General features: G+C 43.5%; 1 protein-coding gene and 1 long non-coding RNA gene across 4 annotated transcripts in view; one reads left to right on the top strand and one right to left on the bottom strand.

Moving 5' to 3' along the window:
- Window positions 1-8839: 8839 nt before the first annotated feature.
- LOC116148083 (uncharacterized) lies at window positions 8840-12486 on the bottom strand. Its single transcript, XR_010377402.1, has 4 exons — window positions 12359-12486; window positions 11792-11896; window positions 11006-11339; window positions 8840-9702 (listed from the first exon to the last, which is right to left on the bottom strand). It is a non-coding gene; the product is annotated as an uncharacterized LOC116148083 (long non-coding RNA).
- A 321-nt stretch (window positions 12487-12807) lies between these two features.
- The window catches only part of ILDR2 (immunoglobulin like domain containing receptor 2), a 60528-nt gene continuing 53611 nt past the window's right edge, over window positions 12808-19724 (top strand). For all 3 annotated transcript variants that reach the window (XM_064477952.1, XM_064477951.1, XM_031435853.2), the window contains exon 1: window positions 12808-12982. In XM_064477952.1, coding sequence (XP_064334022.1) covers window positions 12937-12982 — 46 coding nt within the window. In that variant the 5' untranslated portion in view covers window positions 12808-12936. The remainder of the gene's footprint in view (window positions 12983-19724) is intronic.

The raw sequence follows: 19724 nt of genomic DNA, 5'->3' as shown, positions 1-19724 counted from the left end.
AAAATATTTTTTAAATGCAATTTTTTAATAAGTGTAAGGAAGGAAACACATACAGTAAGAGGCTGAGATTTAAAATAATGTTCTTGAATAAAGTTTTATAGATTTCCTCATAAAGGTCTGGTTCTTTTTTTCTTAGTTTTATTCATAGAATATATTTGGAGCTATTGTGAAAACCTTTTTCCCATTATATTTTTTTATTAGTTACTGCCGATGTGCAGGGAAGGCATTGATTTAGGGTTAATTTTGTGTATTTAGTCACCCTGCTGAACTCTCAAATTGGTTCAAATAGTGCCAGTTGATTCTCTTGGATTTTCCAATTATAAGTGCTTCCGAGAGAAATTCCCATCTGTGTTCAGTTTAGTAAGTATGTGTATACATGTTGTTTGTATACATTTTAAAATTAAGAACAGGAGCTGAAATTTAATTATATGCTCTAGGTGCATCTTTTCAGATGACCATATAGTTTTATCCTTTAATTGATTAATATATTAAATGATATTGCTAGATTTTTCTAATGTTGACGCATCCTACCATTTTTACTATTAATAACCTCTTTTTGATCATGAGGCATTGCTTATTTTTTAAAGCATACTTAATACGGGGTTTCTGCTTCCTTGATTGAAGTGATATTGAATTACAAATTTTGGGGCGGGTTATCCTTACAAAATATTGGTATTGGCATTGTGATAGCCTCATAAAATGAGCTGCCATCTTTTTCTCTGTTTGCTTTGAACAACTGATGAAATTATCTATTCTTTGACAGTTTGGTAGAAACTTACTAGTAAAAAAACTCTTTGATCCCAGTTTATCTTTGGAGGGTCAGGTTGATCTTTGATTACCATCTGAATATTTTGTATGGTTATTAGTCTTTTCAAGTTTCTTAGCTTTCCTTTAGCCAATTTTGGTAATTCATACCTTTTTAGAAAATGGTTTCATTTAAGTTTTCAAATATATTGGTATAAAATGTTAGCAAGGATGTGGCACAACTAGAACTTTCATACATTACTGGTAAGACAGTTGCATGGCAGTTTCTTATAAAGTTAAATATATGTTTACCATAGGACCCAGAACTTCCACTCATTTAGTAGAAATGAAAATATATATCCACACGTAGACTTGTATATGAATTTTCATAGCTCTATTTATAAGAGCCCTAAACTGGACAACCCAAATATTCACTGAGATAAATTGATTTAAAAAATTATGGTATATCCATAGTAGACTACTACTCAGGAATGAAATGCATTGAACTGTTGATATTCAACATGGATGAATTTCAAGATAATTTTGTTGAATTAAAAAAAGTCATACATAAAAGGGTGGGTACGGTATGATTCAATTTATACAAAACTCAAGAAAAGACAAAACTATCATTACAGAAATCAGATCAGCGGTTACCTGGGGGCAAGAGGTAGTGGGGAGAGGACTGACTGAGAACTGACAAGAGAACCTTCTGGTTGGTAGAACTATTTTATATCTTGAGTGTGGTGGTGGTGGTTAGAGGTGGCGTATGGTCGTCAAAACTCCTCTATTAATACACTTAAAAGGTGTGCATTTTATGGTGGGTAACTATACTTCAATAAAGTTGATTTTAAAAACAAAAATTTATTGGCCTAAAATTATGATATTTGCTTATAATTATTGCTGAAATAATTATAATATTTGCTTATAAATCATAATTTTAAATATATATTCTAATACCCTTACTTTTCATTCCTAATGTTATTTATTCCTTCCATCTTTTTCACTCTTAATACTTTCCTTCTTAATACTTAATCTTTTCCCCTACTTAATATGTAATACTCCCTCTTTATACATCCCTCTTAAAAAGTTTATTTTATTGATCTTTAAAAAAACAAGTTTTAATTGAAGTATAGTCAGTTACAATATGTCAATTTCTGGTGGGCAGCATAATGTCCCAGTCATGTGTATGTGTGTGTATATATATATATTCAATTTCATATTCCTTTTCATTAAAGTTTATTACAAAGTTTGGGTTTTATTGATGAACTTTACAGTTTTCCTTTTCCTTTCCATTTCTGCTTGAAGTTTATGGACTCTCTCTTTCTACTTATTTCAGGCTATTTTGTGGTTCTTTTTCTCATTTCTTGAATAAACAGCTTCATTCAAGTATTTTAAATTTCTATTTACTATCTTTCTAGGAAAATAAGATATTTTTCAATTTTCTGCTTTAGTTGGATTGATCAGCATTTTTTCTCTACTTTTTCTTCCACTGGTTTCAAGTTATGCATTCTACTTAGCTTCATTCAGTGGCTACTCATATTTTTAACATACTTGTTTTAAAACGTATTTTTATAACAACTCATACAGTTAATAGGTATCTATAGCCACTCTTCCCAAATAGACAAGAAGCTTAGAAAAGTATTATTTCTTCTCACTTAGTATCCCAACCTACCCCTCCACTACCCCACTTCCATCTCCCATACTGATACCAATCTGGGATTTTAGTTCCAGATTGCTTTTCTGTACCAATGTTGAGGTAGTAAGGACAGACAGTAAATTAAACACAGATTTCTAAAGCATACAACCTGATGAGGTTTAACATATGTGTACAGCTGTGAAACCATCACTGCTATCAAGATAATGAACGTAAACCATCCCCAAAAGGTTCTTCACCACCCTCTTAGGCTGCTTGGAGTTGTCTCACAGTTCACTGATGCCCTGTTCATTTTTTCCTTCAGCCTTTGTCCTCTGTGTTTCATTTTGCAGTTTCTATTGCCATTTCTTCATGTTTACTAATCTTTTCTTCTGAAATGTCTAATTTGCTACTAATCCCATCCAGTGGTGTGTGTGTGTGTATCAGATCATTTAGTTTTCATCTCTAGAATTTGATTTAAATCTTTTTTATATCATCCATATTTCTACTTAACATGATCTGCTTGTCCTTTACCTTCTTTGACATAGAATGTAGTTATAATGTGGAATATAGTTAAATAACTACTCAATGTCGTTGTCTACTCATTCCATCACCTGTGTCATTTCTGGGTCTGTTTCTATTGGCTGATTTTTCTCCTTGTTATGGGTTGTATTTTGTCCAGCTTCTTTGTAAGCCTGGTAACACTTGATTGGATGCAAGCTGTAAATTTTACCCTGTTGAATGCTGCATATTTTTGTATTCTTATAAATAGTTTTGTGTTTTCTGTTATGTTATTTGGAAACAATCTGAGTCTAGTTTTTTCTCCTTTTGAGGTTTGCTTTTATGTTTTGTTATTTAGAATCAGAGCAACCTTTAGGACTGATTTTCTCCACTGGTATAACATCCTTCTGAGTACTCTGCCTGACAACCCATGAATTTGGAGGTTTTTCCACTTTGGCTAACGGAAACACAGACTATTTTTAGCCTTGTGTGAATTTCAAGGATTGTTCCTTCTAATCCTTTCAGGTTGTTCTTTCCCTGGCACTGTGTAGTTTCCTCCCACACATGCAGTGAGCAGTATTCAGCAGGAGCTCTAAGGGAGATCCTCAGCAGATTTTCAGAGCTCTTCCTTTGGGCTGCTCTCTCTTTTCTGGTTCTTCACCCTATTTGTTTCTGTTCTTTCAGGGATTACTCACCTCTGCTCCCTGATGTCCACTGTCTGAAAACATTGATTCATATATTTTGGCCAGTTTTTTAGTTAATTCAGGCTGTTGGATAAATTCATCTCCTATTACTCCATCTTGGCTGAGATTACTTTATCTTGTGTTAAAAACTTAAAATAATATTTGCATTTAACTACTCAATGTTTATGTAGGTGATCAGAGGCAAACATCTCTGAGGAGGTGCCACTTAAAATGAGAAAGGATGCAAAGGTATGGAGCTAGTCATGTGAAGAGTTGAAAGAAGAGCATTCCAGACAAAGGAACAGCACATGATGAGGCCTCAACACAATAAAGAGCTTGGTGAATCCTCAGAACAGAGGGAAGACTGGTTGGTGTTGCTGAAGTATATGCAGTCAGGTGGAGAATGGTGCATGCTGAGGATGCAGTGATCTGCAGGGATCTGGGCATGGCAGTGTCAGGGATCAAGTATTACTCTAAGGATGTGGGTGATCATGTAAGGGTTTTTGAAAAGTGTCATTATATGGTTTACAATTTAAGATCACTTTTTTCACCAACTTTTTTCACCAACTTTTTGCATTCTTTTTTATTGAAGTATCGTCAGTTTACAATGTTGTGTTGATTTGTTGTGCACAGCATAATGTTTCAGTCATACAAATACATACATATATTCATTTTCATATTCTTTTTCATTATAGGTTACTACAAGATGTTGAATATAGTTCCCTGTGCTATACAGTATAAACTTGTTTATCTGTTTTATGTATACTAGTTAGTATCTGCAAATTTCAAACTCCCAATTTATCCCTTCCTACTCCCATTACCCCCAGTAACCATAAGTTTGTTCTCTATGTCTGTGAGTCTGTTTCTATTTTGTGAGTATGTTTATTTGTGTCTTTTTTTAGATTCCACATATAAGCAATATCATATGGTATTTTTCTTTCTCTTTTTGGCTTACTTCAGTTAGAATGACAATCTCCAGTTCCATCCATGTTGCTGCAAATGGTATTATTTTATTCTTTTTCATGGCTGAGTAGTATTCCATTGTATGTATATATCACATTTTCTTTAGCCAATCATCTGTCGATGGACATTTGGATTGTTTCCATGTCTTGACTATTGTAAATAGTGCTGCTGTGAACATTGGGGTACATGTGTCTTTTCAAATTATATTTTTCTCTGGATATATGCCCAAGAGTGGGATTGCTGGATCATATGGTAAATCCTACATAAACAGAACAATGTTTCCAACTTTCCAACCACATTAATCTTCCTATTCAGAAATTCTAGACGGTGGCAAGTTTTGATTGGGGTGTGCATGGCAGAGGGCAGGGGAGGGGTCAAGACTTCAGTCATGGACATGTTCATTTTGAAATGCCTATTATACGTTCAACGGGAGATGTCAAGCAGGCAATTGGCTATCTAAGTCTGGAGTTCTGGGCTAGAGCTAGAACTTGGAAGTAAGCCACATAGAGCTGGTATTTAAATTTATGGAATTGGATGAGATTGCCTAGGGTGAGAGTGAAGAGGAAAAAAAGGATCCAAGATGGAGTCCTGAAGAACACCAGAATTTAGAAGTCAGTTAGAAAAAGAAAACTGAGTAAAGGTAAGCAAGAAGGAATGTCCAGAGAAGCAGGGAGAAAACCAGGGAAATTAAGAGAAGAGTTTCCAAGAGGAAGTGCTTCATTCATTCAATAAATATTAAGAGGCTACTGGGCGGGGTGGGGGGGATAGCTCAGTGGTAGAGTGCATGCAAAGCATGGGTTCAATCCCCAGTACCTCCACTAAAAAAAGGGATGATGGTGATGATGATAATAATAATAATAATGGGTCTATTCAATGCTGGGCTCTATTTTAGGCACAATAATAAGAATAAAACAAAGCTTATAATGAGGAAGGCAGGCAATAAAGAAATAAACAACTATGTATATAATAAGATGTCTGAACATTTCATTGGACAGTAAGTCCAATGAAGAAAAATAATTCAGGATAAGAGAATGGGGACTGATGGAAGGCGTAGTTTTAGGGTGGTCAGAAATGTCCCTATTTGAGGAAAGGAAGTTTAAGCAAACAGTTTAAGGAAGTGAGGAAGCAAACCATGAAGGTGTCAGGCAAAGAGCATCCCAGGCGAAGGGAACAGCAAGTGCAAAGATTCCAATGTTGGTATCTGTCAGGGATATTTGAGGAACAGCAAAGAAAGTCTGTAGCTGTGAATTGAGCAAGGGGGAGAGCAGAGAGGATACTGGAGAGGGAGCTTGGGCCAAATCACATAGGGCTTACAAGGCCACTGTAAGGATTTTGGATTTCAATCTAAATGGGTGAGAAGCCACTGGAAATTTGGGTGGCTTCTACTTTTTTTTTTTTTTTAATATTAAGTATGAGGTGTGATTTTCAGCAGAGTGTTATGAAACCACCCAAGGAGACACAGCATTTTAATGTTGTGAAAATGTTTTTTCTCATGCTATTTTTCTCCTGATGCTACCTTAAGTTAAGCCCCTGACAGTATAGTTAGAATGCATCCTCCAACCTGTGCTAATAGTGATAATTGCTAACATTCATTGAAAGCTACTGTGTCAGACTTTGTGCTAAACACAGCATAAGGGTTATCTCTCTTCTTCATAACAACCCTTATGACATAGACTCTATGATCCTCCCCATTTTGCAGAATGGGAAACTGAGGCTCAGAGCAGTAAAATGACTTCCTCAGGGTGCACATTCCCCATGAGTGGCTCTGGTCTCTGAGATCCCTGCTTCTTTACACTAGTAGTCCAAGCTGTTCATTAGAGATGCTCAAGGATGTTTACTACCCAGTGCTCTGCAGAAAGAAAAGGGAATTCCCAAGTTCCCCACCCTCTCTAGATAGTGCCTGAATGCACACCACGTTCTTGAGTAACTCAACCTGAAGTCCAGTTGAGTCCTCTTGCTTGCTCAGACTATCCCCATGCAAACTTTGTTAGGTCACGTGGATTCTACTTCTTGTGTCTCCCTGTAATGTCCCTCTCACATCTGTCTGCTTCAAATTCCTGCTACCCCATAGCTCAGTCTTGGTGCATGTCCCTTCTTGGGTTCTTGTAACGAGTTCCCCCATGGAAGAGGCCTCTGCCTGTTGTCTCTCTTTCCACCAATACATCCTACACCCTGTGACCACCATAACTTGGCGGAAATACACATGTGATCTTGTTCTTCTGCTTAGACACCCTATGGGTGCTCCACTGCCGGCAGCATTAAGCCCAGACCTGGTAGCCTGGCTCCCCTTGGTCTGACCTCAGCCTACCTTCCCAGCCTCCTTGCTGACTCATACTCCTGGCAGCAGGCCCCGCTCTCACCTTGGCCCGCTGCTTGTGCATCTGCACTGCCTCCTGCTCCACTTCTGCTGTTAGAAATTCTGCCCAGATTGTGTTTAAGACTTAGCTCAGGGGTCACCTTTTCATGAAGACATCTCTCTCCAGCACTCCCGATGGGTAACTGACCCCTCCCCCTTTGTTCTCCCACCATCCCTGGTGCATGTCCTAATATAGGCCCTGTCACCCTATCAGATTTAAAGGCTATATCTGTCTCTCCCTCACCCCAACACACACACACACACGCGCACACACACACACGCACACGGCTACAACTCAACTGTAAACTCTCTGACAGAAGAGGCTGTGACTCATTCATCTTTGAAATCCTACTCACCCTGAACTTCTAAACAGCAGAGTGTCTAAAATATAGTAGGTGCTCAATGAATGCATATGGAATAAATGAATGAATTCAGGGAAGAAGATGAGGAAAAGGGAAGAAGGCCCTGAAACGGTTTGTAATTAATTAGACAAAAAATACAGATTGATTTCTGTGCATAGGGCCCCCACTCAGAACTGGAGTAGGGGTACAGAATTAGCAATTCTATGAGAAAGCCTCGCCCCACGACTCCAACACGAAGGTCAAAGCTGCTGTGCTTTAACACAAGCTTTCAAGGGCCCACAAATGACCCTTCTGTTGTTTGAGCGGCTTCCTTGCACGATGCTCAGTGTTTTGGCTCTGTTGTTCCAGCTCCCTTACCTGCCAGTTTTCTGGGGGTGAGGTCTTTGGGTGACATACTTATTCTGGCTAACTTCCCTTCTTTGGGCTTCATCTTTGACCTGTGCCAGTGGAAAAGGCCTCTAGGACAATGCTTCTGGCTTAATCACCAAGACCTAGCACGCAAAGCCTTGATAAAATACAGCAAGACAGACTTCCTTCTTCCTTCCCACTTTGGGCTACAAGATGCTGCCTGACCACTAGAATTTGCTCTGCTGCTCATCTAGGGGGCTGTTGATGCTGTTCTGGTTTCCAAGGGATGCTAACACTGAAACAGAACAGAAACAAAAGCAAAAACTGGAGACACAGCAGCCTTACTTCATCTTTGGCTCTGTAACTCACAAAGAAATTATAGGTTTAACTGTCAGTCAGTAAGGGCTCCCAGGGCTTTAACTGCTCATAATTAACTTGATTAACAGCTCACAATTGAGACAGGATGAGAGCAGGTGTACATTTGGGGGCTTTGTAACTGGCTAAAGATACAGGCTTGACAAAACACCTGTCACCCCTTCTTGCTGACTCTTTCCTTCCTCCAGGGATGTCCCAGAGATTAAGTTGTGGCCCAGCTGTATCTTTTGTCCAGCAACTGTTTCTACACTGTAGAAACATTAGAGCATACAGAAATCTGAAGAAGAAAATAACAACCGAATGACCATCCTACCCAAATTAACCAGTTACTCTTTTGTTTTTTCCATTGTCTCCTATTTAAATGCATTTTCCATATTTGAGACCATGCTCTACATATAATTTGATGTCCTGCTCCTTTTTTCTGCACCTCATCCTTGGATGGACCTGTGGGGAAAGCGTTGTTGGAGCCCTAACTCAGGTGGAGGCTGCCCACTGTTGGCAGGAGCCTGGCTTCGGAATGCGACCAGCAGACATCACCTAATCCTGCACCCCGCACCACCGCAGCTTGATTTGAAGCCTGAGACAGCAGGCTCTTGAGTTAAATCTGCTTCAAGTACGTTGAATTTTCAGCACATTCTCCCGATCTTTTACTTATTATATACTTACCATGGTTCTTGGCAGTATAGCTTAAAAAAATGTTTTTTGGCATCACGCACTTTATATTTGCAATTCCTTTCTTTAAAGCATTTTCTTAATGAAACAATTTATTTTTCAATAGGAAAGGGCTTGAAAATGTTTCCAGTTTTGAGTACAAGGTGCCTCGAGTCACCAGTATTTATTTATTTATTTATTTATTTATTTATTTACTTATTTATTTATTTTTAGTTTCTCACTTTAGATTTTTTTTTGTATTGAAATATAGTTGATTTACAATGTTTTGGGTGTACAGTAAAGTGTTTCAGTTATATATATATTATATATATATATCTCCACATATATATTTTTTCAGATTCTTTTCCATGTAGGTTATTATAAGATATTGAATATAGTTCCCTATGCTCTACAGTAGATTAGATTTTTTTTAAAAATCATAATTCATTGAAGGTGGTTTTGAAGATATAGGGGATGGAGAAGATAACAACCTGAAAAGGTAGTACAAGGGAAGGAAAGATGAGCAAAACCTTGATAAGAAGCATGGTATCTGTTTTAAAATCACATCTCATAGATTCCTCCTGGAAGTTGAGATCAGAGAGGAGAAGGAGAAATGGGATATTATCTGTGTGCTTTAAAAAGACCTACGTTCAGCAGAATTCATGTGCATGCATGCCTATGTGCCTGCAATGAAATCATGTTTTAGAGAGGATTCAGCTGCATTATATTTATAACTCTGTGGTTGCTACCAGCTACCAGCATGTCTCCTTGCGGTGGTTCACTTCTCTTTTCTCCATGTCCTAATTCTGTTCTAAAGGGTACAGCTTTGGCGGAGCAGCCTGTTAGTCCCCACTTTCTCCCCATCATACACAATTCCAGCGGTGGCTTCCTGGGAGTCCTGATCTGGTCCCACACAGTCCTACACGCTGCCATCTCTGTTTGCAGGAGGAAGTTTGAAGTGTCGGGGACCCAGCCCCTTCTCTTGGCGGTGAAAAATTCATCTCTATAGGGGTTCTGTCCTATTTGGCCAGGATAATGGACAACTGGAGCTTAACCGGATCTGAATCGCAAGCATCAATTCGACAGCTTCCCGGGAAAAGAAAAAAGTGATTAGGTAGTGCTTCTTAAACATGAGCGAGCTTCAGAAGCACTTGAGTAAGGCAGTTAAAATGCAGATTTCCAAGCCCCACCAGGAGCTTCTGATCTTATAGGGTTTTTTTGTAGAGCAGGTAATCTGCATTTAAGCAAAGACTTTGATGTGATTCTGATGCCAGAAGTTCAAAAACCACACTTGGAAGAGCACCAGGGTTCTGGGGTCATATCCTGCTACCACCACCAACACAGCAAACTAACACCACTGTCCCACTCTCCTCCTTCCTCCATTCTTTAGGCTGCATGTTTTGAATCATTAGGTGTACCCTTGAAGATTCTCTTCATCCTCCATCACCTTGGTAATAACATGTGCGTTGGGGAGGGGCATACACGTGATTTGGCCCAACTTAGTATCTCCTTAGGGATGGCCCAGGCCCCACCCACTCAGGAAGATGCTGACCAACTGCACTTCTCTTGCTAGAAGATAGTCACGTGGAGTGCTCCACAGAAAACAAATTCCTGGGGTGATGGACAAGACCCTTGCGTTCTGTGATTCACTCTGGCACAAGCTCTTCCCCAAGTGCCCTGACTCCTTGCCTACGTACAGAGGCACAAACTCCAGGCACACATTCAAAGCTCATTTCTGTGGGCTTTCACTCTCTACTTTCCATGTATATCCAGGTTCCCTTTGCTCAGTCCAGCTCCCATTCCCAATTTCTTAGCTCTCACATCAAGTTTTGCATAAGACAGCATCATTATGTATGTTTAGATATTAAACACTATTCAAACTCTCATGCAGTGTGCCTGTGCCTATACACACACGTATGGTAAATGTGTGCAAATAATTTGTAGACAATGCAATGCATCATCCTATCAACTCTCTGGCCTAGATGTTCCTTTAATAGTGCAAAGGGGATGTGCTTTGGAGTCAAAAAAAAAACCTCGATTCAAATCCTCCGTCTGCCACTTACTAGCCACCTGGTCTTAGAGAAGTTAAATTCTCTGGACCTGAGTTTGCTCATTAGGATTAAATGAGAAAGCTTGTAAAACATCTAGGGCTGTGTGTGCAGACCCTAGTAGGAAACCTACAAATGTCAGGTACCTCTTTTATTTCTATTGTCTATTTTTATTCATTTATGCATGTACGTATATATTTACTTTTGTATATGAAGGAAAATAATCCTCCAGATCTCTCTCACAAAGCATTATTAGTCAGTGTTCTTAACTGCAAGCATCAGAAATCATCTCTGGCCAAAATAAGCACAGGGAATTTATGAGAGGATACTGGGTGGCTCACCGAATTGCCAGGAGGGCTGAAGAGCCAGATGTGGAAAATGGGCTGGAACCCGGAGAGGCTACACAAGGAAGAGCACAGCCAAAATCACACCTCAGAGTAGTCTGCTGGCTGGAACTCTACCACTGCCGGCCATGGACACCGGATGCCTCTGCCCCCTTAGTGGCTGAACCGATTCCCCGCTGTCTCTGCTTCCTGCATCACATCCTCCCAATTCAGAAAGCTCTGAGTGAGAGGGTCGCTGGCCATGCCCGGGACCCGGGCCTGTACTTCAGCTGCTGCGGTCGGGGAGATGGTTCTAGACTTTTTGGCTTCCGCAGTTCCTTAAAATAAGTTCCTTAAAAATAAGAAGGGAATTCAGATGTCAGGCAACCATGAAAGACCACTGTCCTGAGTCAGTTCTCACCGTTTCTGATATTCCTATCTCACCCCCGTTTCATGTATACGTACACTCATTTCTAAGTGTGTGGAGTCTTTCTCTCCAGGGACTCTCCTGAAGCCTAGAACCACTCTGTTTTCGGAGGAATTTTATGCCTTTCTGCCTTGTCTCCTTTCTTTCCTCTGCCCAGAATTCCTCCTGCCCTGCCCCCGGTCCACCAACCATCCCTGAACAGCCCAAATCTTGCCTAGTCTGCAAATGCCCATTGAGATGTTACCCCTTCTTTGTTGTGGTGTTGCCCACTCCCCCCCACCCCCTTCACTAAACTGTTCCTTCCTTCATGTTCCGAGGGCATTTTCTCCATATCTCCATTATTTCACTTGCTCTGTTTCCATGTTTAATGGTCTGACCTTCCTCCCTCTCTTTGGACCCAAGATGAGGCTTCTTAATGGCAGGAAGTCTTCTCGTCTTTGTAGCCTTGGTTGTCATGAAACACATACATTTAGAATCCTTTCCTACACAAACAAGACAAATCCTTTTTTAAAAAAATGTTAAGTAATCCGTGTGTATGAGCCCTGCAAACTGTAAAGTGTTAGACAAATGCACCAAGACCAAAAAGCGAGTAAATGTTGGACAAATGTAAGCCATCTAATTGTTCACTTCATTCCAGTTTTACGTATTTTCTGCTAAAGAGCCGTGTGCCCTTATCCTACCTCACAACGTTTCAACGGGAGAAAGTTAGGACGCGGGATTCCCGCCTACATTTTCCAGTTCTGCGGGGGCCTCTTGGTTCCTTCCACCATCAAACAGGGAAGGGGGCGGAGCGGCGGGAATTGGGGTGGGGGTGGGGGCTTAAAGCAAAGCACACACAGTCGCCCAGCGGATTTGCTGACAAGTCATGCCAAATCCCTACAGGTCCCCACCCTTGCAGCTCTGTCCCTCTCTCCCAGTTCAGATGGCCGCAGCCACGTGCATACCCAGACTCCCCCTCCTCGAGTCCCCAGGCGCGCTTCTGGCTCGGTCCCGAACGCTCGCTTGGCTGAGAGAAGCCGCGCAGCCCGCCGGCCACCGCCCCCGCGCCCCCTCTCCCCCGTGTACTTTGTCACTGCGCGCTGACCTCCGGGCCGCAGGGGCGCGCACGTGACCGAGAAACTTTGGAAGCCCCGGGGCGGCGGGCGGCGGGGCGAGGAGGAGGCGGCGGCGGCGGCGGCGGCGGCCGAGCTCCCCCGCGCGGCGCGCTCTGCGGCGAGAAGGCGCTCGGCCGGCCGCGCTGCCGGGCGTGCGGGTGCGCCAGCCGGCGGGGAAGGCGCCGCCGAGCGCCGCGCGGACCTCGGGAGCCCGCGGCCGCGCGCGTGCGGCCAGTGGCGCGGCCGGCCCCCGGCCCCGCCTGCGCGGCCAGCCCGGCGGGCGGAGGCGCCCAGGGACGCCGGGGGCCCCCGCTCGCGCCCGCAGCCGCAGCTCCGCCGCCGCCTCCGCCACTCGGTTACCTAGATCCTCCCATCTCTGCCGCTTCCCACTTCCCTCACTCCTGAATCTGGATGGGAAGTTGGGCAAAATGGACCGGGTCCTGCTGGCGTGGGTTGCTCTCTTCTGGCTCACAGGTAAGAGGCATTTTCTCCCAAGCTGAATAACTTTATATGTATTCCTGTACTGGTAGTGTTCTCACCCCTCCCCACCCCCAGTTCCCCCATCATCGCGTTTACAGCTGCTTAGCAGGCTGGTGGTAAGTGGGGGAGGGGGCTCTGTGTGTGTGAGTGTGTGTGTGTGTGTGTGTGTGTGTGTGTGTGTGTTATAGAATGATGGGGGAGGCGGAGAGAAGCCCGATTGCAAGTGAGACGGCTCGAGATGCAGGTGTTTTGACTCAGTCGAGATATGAGATTGTTCTTTCGAATGTGCATTTCCCCTTCCACACAACGGTTCTTCCTCTGTTTTATCCTGACTTTGTAATGATGTGAGTCCTGGGAAGAGCCTGGTTGGGAAAAAATGAAAGCTCAGGAGACTCATTAAGAGAACTGGTTTTCTGGATGTTGAAGGTAGAGAACTGTCTCCTTAATATCTTCCCTGGAGAAGCCGGGAGCCCCAGGGGCATTTTCCTGTGACTCCCAGGGGTGCAGGGGAACAAGGATGAGGAAGGAGATGGGGCTGGAGGCTTGATTGGCTGTGGAGTTTCGGACCCTGCTCTCTCATTTGGTACCGTTTGCGGAGTGGTCCCATAGAGAAGAGCTTTCCTCCCCCAATAAACAGATGGAAACACCCCCTGATAAAGATAATTTGAAGAGATATTCAGAAGGTAGGTCTTCCCTTAACATTAGAGTCACTTGCTCTGGCTGGGACCTTCGTGTTTCCCCCTCCTGTTTTGGTGAACTTTCTCCCCTCCCTCCTGAGGGCTGGAAAGGCTCCGATTCCTAGTACACCATCCCACAAGACGCTCCGCGAGGTGAGAGATAGGAGGCCTGGCAGGGTGGGCAGTCCTGAGAGATTCACAAAGCAGTCCTCTCGGGTGGTGGTGGAGGGGTCTAGGAAGAGCTAGGTAGTTCGGACTGGGTCTGAGGCAACAAGGTGGAAACCAAGTGATGGAAGAGAAGAACAAAGGAGCAGAAAGGTGGTGAGGACAGAAATAGGGCAGTGAGGGGCAGGAGAGAAAATGCAAAGTAGTACCCCGAATAAAGTTTTGTCCCCTTTGGGGGCACCAACCAGAAGACTGGGAAAAATCAAGTCAGTAGGAAAAAAGGAACTAATTTAAAATATCGAAGGCAAGTGATTGAAAGAAGATAAAATATATTTAAGCAGAAACGCAAAAACATTATTTCCCTTAGCTTCAGAATAAAATTATCAATTGCCTCAGTTTTTTTCCTCCTATTTCAAATGAAGGGCCCCTAACGCTGGCTCTTGCCCCCTGCTAGGTTTAGGTGTTTTTTGGGGGGGGGGGCTCTAAGCTGAGTTAGCCTCTTCTCTTGGCTGCTCTGAGTTCATCCCTCCCACATTATTCAAATATGAATCATCTCTAATTTCAGGGCTTGGCTGATCCATGCCTCCCCACTCCCCTGGCCTCCCAGTGCCTTCCACTTCCACCCTCACTGATTCGGAACGTCCTTAATTCGCCTCTACTTCTCAGTTACCGTATTTGTGGGGAACTGTGGCCTTAAGCCTGTATCACCGCCTCCCAGAAGTCAGCCAGGCGTCTGGGTGGGTGGGGGGGGGGTGTCCCTGAGTCAGAGGTGCTCTGCCAGACACTCTGGGGTGTACCCAAAGGAAAGCCCTCTAGGGATTTGCAGGGAGTCGGGCAGAAGAGGAACATAATAGCCCTTGCTAGATGGCTAACAGCTTTTTGTGAAATGGACTTGTATCCCTGAAAGGGACCACCTCATTCAGCCCTCTCAGTCTATGCAAATGGTGGCTCAGAGAAAGTAGTACGCACACAGCAAGTTTGTGCTGGAGCAGGGATTAGAACCCAGTTCTCCCCCAACCCCAGGCCAGTCCTGTTTGCACTGTCCGAGGCTGCCTCTCTGGGTTTTGTGTTGTGGGGGTGGGTTTTTGTTTGGAGGGGAGCTGCTGCCTTGTCTGTGCCTTCTTCCATCCACTCCTGGAGGGGTTGCTCCTCCTACCTGGGAGCCCGGCAACAGGTTTGTTATCAGGGCCATCTCAGCTGTCAGATGGCTGGGACTTCCACGCTCTGCAAGTGGGGCTGGCTTCAGAGATCCCACTGATCACCCACTGGCATTCCCTGGTCCCAATTTCCGTGTCCCCCTCATTCTACCGTGGCCGGGCCTCTCAGCCTCAGCAAAGTAGAGGCTCTAACAATGGCGGCGGGGGAGGGGGAGGTGGGGAGGAGACAGGAGCAGTCAAGGCTGAGATGGATTCACTCTCATCATTCACAGAGCAACCAGGAGAGGAAAGGTAAGACATTTTAGTCCAGCCCAATCAATGAATTCTCTCTTGAGGGGGTGGTAGAAAGGGAGGGAGGAAGGAAAGGACAGATTAAAAATGAGTCAGAGAGCCAGGGAAAAAACACATTCATTCTCCGTCTCCCTCCCTTTCTCTCTCCTCCCCCTTCTCTCTTTTTCTCCCTCTCCCCTCCCCTCCCCCTCTTCTTGTTTCTCTCTTTTAATGCAGGCTGAGCAATTTCTAATCAACACTTCAGTTTCCCCCCACCCTCAGGCTCCAGCAGCTCCTTCCTCGTCTTTCATTGCAAAAATTCTGTATTGCTTTCTGCTGTATATTTAGCCTCATGATTTCTTATTGTCATTGTGATGCTGCTTCCCATAATAGATTGTGTTGTTGTTGTCGTTGTCCTTGTTGCTTTGAACAAAACAGAATGCTCACCAGCTGCTATTTTAGCAACAGGTGCCATCTAGCAGTAAGACTTGAGGAGGGTTCACTTTGTCTTTGTTCCTGAATACGGATGGCGTCTCATCCCTTCCTGGCAGCAGAGGCTGTGAGAAACGCCACAGCGACACTCCGGGCACACACTCTGAGAGCAGGAGGGGCATTTTCCTGGAGATGGGTCTTTTGGGTCTCTCTGTGATGAAGAGTGCTTGCTCTATTAGCATTCCTTTTGGTACCCTTCTGGTTGTATCTGTTCATTTATTCATCCTTTCTACAAGCATCTAGTAAATTCCTTCTCAGTACCTATCATAATGCTTGTCTAGGAAATTCCTCTGGTTTCCAAGCATTATGATAGGTGCTGAGAATAAAGAGAGAAAAGTCATAGTCCTTGCCTTCAAAGAGGTGTCAGTCTAGTCTGACTCAAAAGAGTTTTCAGGTAATTTTGATAAGGAGGTAAAACATCCTGTGATAAGAACCACAAGAGGCACAGAGGTGCTGCGAGAATGTGGACCAGGCACACCCACCCCGAACCTGGGGTAGGAGTGGAGCAGCTCTGAAACGAACTCTCGGAGGAGGTGATGGCTGAGTTAAGACATTTGTTCATGCACAGGCAGCTGCTGAGTTACTGCCACATGCAGGCATCGCACTGGGGTAAATAAGACAGCCCTGCCTTCCAGGAGCTCATAATCTGGAAGGGGAGACACCAGAGATGGAACTGTGAACATAGTTACGGAGTACCCCCTGGGGACGTGGTCACGGAGATCTGTGCTCAGTATTGTAGGTGCCTCAGAGTGCCTCCTCGCCCAGCCTGCAGCAAGAAGGGAGGCATCCAGGAATGGTTGTTACCTGCTTTGGTTTGCATTCAGGTAGATGCCTGGTGACCATGTGGGGATGGGCTTGGGTATGGAGAGAGAAAGTGTGATTGGTCCTGGAGAAGGAAGAGTTGCTTTTAGGGATTCCTGACAGCTCAACTGTCATTATCTCCTTTCCTGTCCTGTGTACCTTTCCACTTCCCTCCCTTGTCTGTTTTACTTTCCCTGGTGGAAGAGACCTTTTTCATACCGGAGCATCTTCTTTCAGTACTTTCTCTCAGCTTTTTCCACTCCCCACCATCCTCAGCCTGGATGCATGTCTCTGGACCAGGAGAGGGGGGTTGTTTCACTACCTCCATCACTCTTTAGATTTTAGACTCACATGATTCTACTGAGTGTCTAGTTTATACAGCCTTGGGGATTAGTCCTAGCGCAACACTGTGCTAGTTCTATGCTGCGGTCTTTGTGCAAGTACCTGGTGCTTAGCACCATGTTAGTAGTGTTAGTACCAGGACTTGGTTAGTGGAAGAACCCTGACCTGGGGGTTGAGGACTGGGTTCTAGTCCCATCTTCTCCACAAATTAACTGTATATCCATGGGATCTGAGTCTTTTAATCTGTTTTTTCTCCTTTTGACATGTAATTTTATTTTACTATTTTTACTTGAGATAAAATTGGCATATCACATTGTATTAGTTTTAGGTGTACCACATGATTCCATGTATATATTGTGAAATGATCACCACAGTAAATCCAGTTAACATCCATCATTACACAGTTACAAATTTTTTTTCATGTGATAACTTTCAACGTTTATTCTGTTAGCAACTTTCAAATATGCAGCACAGTATTATCAACTATAGCCACCACGCTGTAAATTATATCCTCAGGACTTATTCATTTTAGAACTGGAAGTTAATATCCTTTGACCCTCTTCACCCATTCCCCCCACCCTCCATCTCTGGCAACCACCAGTCTGTTCTCTGTATCTATGACCTTGTTTTTTTTGTTTCTTTTTTAGGATTCCACATATTAGTGAGTTCATACAGTATTTGTCTTTCTTTGTCTTATTTCACTTAACATAATGGCCTCAAAGTCTATCCATGTTGTTGCAAATGGCAAGATTTCACTCTTTTTTTGGCTGAATAATATTCCACTGTGTGTGCATGCATATATATATGCAGTGCTTGGTGGACAGGACAGGGTCCACTGTGAACAATGAAGTGCAGTCATACTGGGGACTGTCATAGCAAGGCAAGTGCTCTGGGCCAGATGGGATGGATTCTACTCTAGTCAACATAGCCCTAGAATGTCCGTTCTAGTCTTAGATTTTTGTTGCAGGACACACCTCTTCACTCCTTTCAACTATTTTAGCCCTTATGCCAACCTTCCGTCAATCAGAAATATAAAGATAGTTATGATCTGACTGTTGTTCTTGCTTATTTGCATGCTATAATGCTTTTCTATGTGTTAAATGGCGTTCATGTACATTACCCCTTTTGGTCCTTCTTTAAGTAAGGCTGATATTACCCACCTTTACACGAGAAGAACAAGGCTCAGAGGGACTTGTCCAAGTCTATGGCATCTTATTGGTTAAAATAGTAAGAAGTTGTGCACTGACAAATATATGACTTGGTAGTTTCAAATGCCTGAATCCAAGGGAAACGTTATTTTCTGGTTAAGGTGGGTCAAACTAGAACTCCTGATTTAAGTGAACATACATGGTGTCTACTATGGGGCATTGGGTAGTGAGGCTCCGAGCTCATAGAACTCAAGGAAATGTTGCAGGAAAAAGTGAGAAGGAATAGCATTTGGTATTTCTAATTTAATCCTGAGATCTACAGGAAAGGAGTGAATGAGGAGTGCTCCAGCGAGGCACGAGGGAGCGGCGGATGTGACCCTGTGACAGCAGATACTGCTGGCATGTTAGAGCCCATCTGGGATGAGGGGCTGGTGCCGTGTAGCCAGGAGCCCCGCAGGATGTAGCTGCGGCATACGTCTGCTTAAAATCTCGGTCTTCAAGATAGCTTCTGGCTTTCTGAAAATAAAAGAAGGCATTTTGGATGACTAGAGTTCTTTAGGGGCCAAGAAACAAGGAAGAGCTCAGAAGAACACGCTGCTTCCCTGTTCTCCTGCAGCGTCTGGAGCCCGGCGGGACGTGGTGCTCTGAATTAGGAGTAGAACCTTCACACTCAGCCGGGATCCTGCACTGTCCTTCCTCCCAGGCCTTTGACTCATCAGGAGGCAGTCGGAGGAGAGGGATTGAGCTCAAACTGACCTGGATTTGCATGCTAGCTTAATCTTTTACCTTAATTTCTTCAACTTTAAAATGAGGAAGCTAACTTCAGTTCTAGGGTTGTCGTGATAATTAAAATGAAATTATGTATAACTCCTAGCACAATATTTGGCACATAGGAAGCTGTTTTGAGCCCCAAATAAGAATATTAGTCAGCATTTTGATGCAGCAATAGGCAACCCCAAGTCTCAATAGCTCACAACACCATACATTTACTTGCTCATTTACATGAGAGCTGCAGTCAGTTGCAGGTCAGTTGTGAACTGGCTGGAATTAGTGGACTTGGCTCAGTTCCAAATGTCTTCTTATTCCAAGACCCAGGATGAAGGAGCAGCCACTATCTGGGCATGCTGTTCTCATGGCAGAAGTCTTAAGGTGGGTAGGGGCAGGGCACAGAGCCAAGCCACACAAATGACTTTTAAGCTTCTGCTGGGACAAATCTTGTGGCACATGCACTCACATTCCATTGGCCAAAGCAGGTCATATGGCCAAGCCCATAGTCTATGGAGCGATAAGTGTATCCTGTCTCCAGGGAACAATGTAAGAGGAGGGCAGGAAAACTAATTGGGAACAAATAAAACAATCTATCAACTGACTTAAACCATTCAACAAATGTATTGAGTACCTATTATGCATCAGAGTCTTTAAAATCCTGTGGGAGACAGCTTGTTATTAACGGCAGAGAGAGATGATTAAATAGGAAATTCTTAGGCAAGGTGATGTGATTCTCTAGGGTTCTATGACCACAGTTAAGAGCCAGAAGAAGCTTCTACAGGAAGTGATAGCTGAGGAAACCGGAAGTATACATAGGAGTTACTAGGGAAAGGGTGGGATGGAGGAAGGGAAATTTACAGAGGAAACAGCATGTGCAAAAGCTATGAATTAAGGGAGGACATGTTGTTTTCCGAAA

This window comes from Camelus dromedarius, chromosome 23 (genome assembly GCF_036321535.1).
Source record: "Camelus dromedarius isolate mCamDro1 chromosome 23, mCamDro1.pat, whole genome shotgun sequence".
Lineage (NCBI taxonomy): Eukaryota > Metazoa > Chordata > Mammalia > Artiodactyla > Camelidae > Camelus > Camelus dromedarius.
The sequence above is the reverse complement of the archived record's forward strand: the minus strand, read 5'-3'. Positions and strand labels throughout refer to the sequence as shown.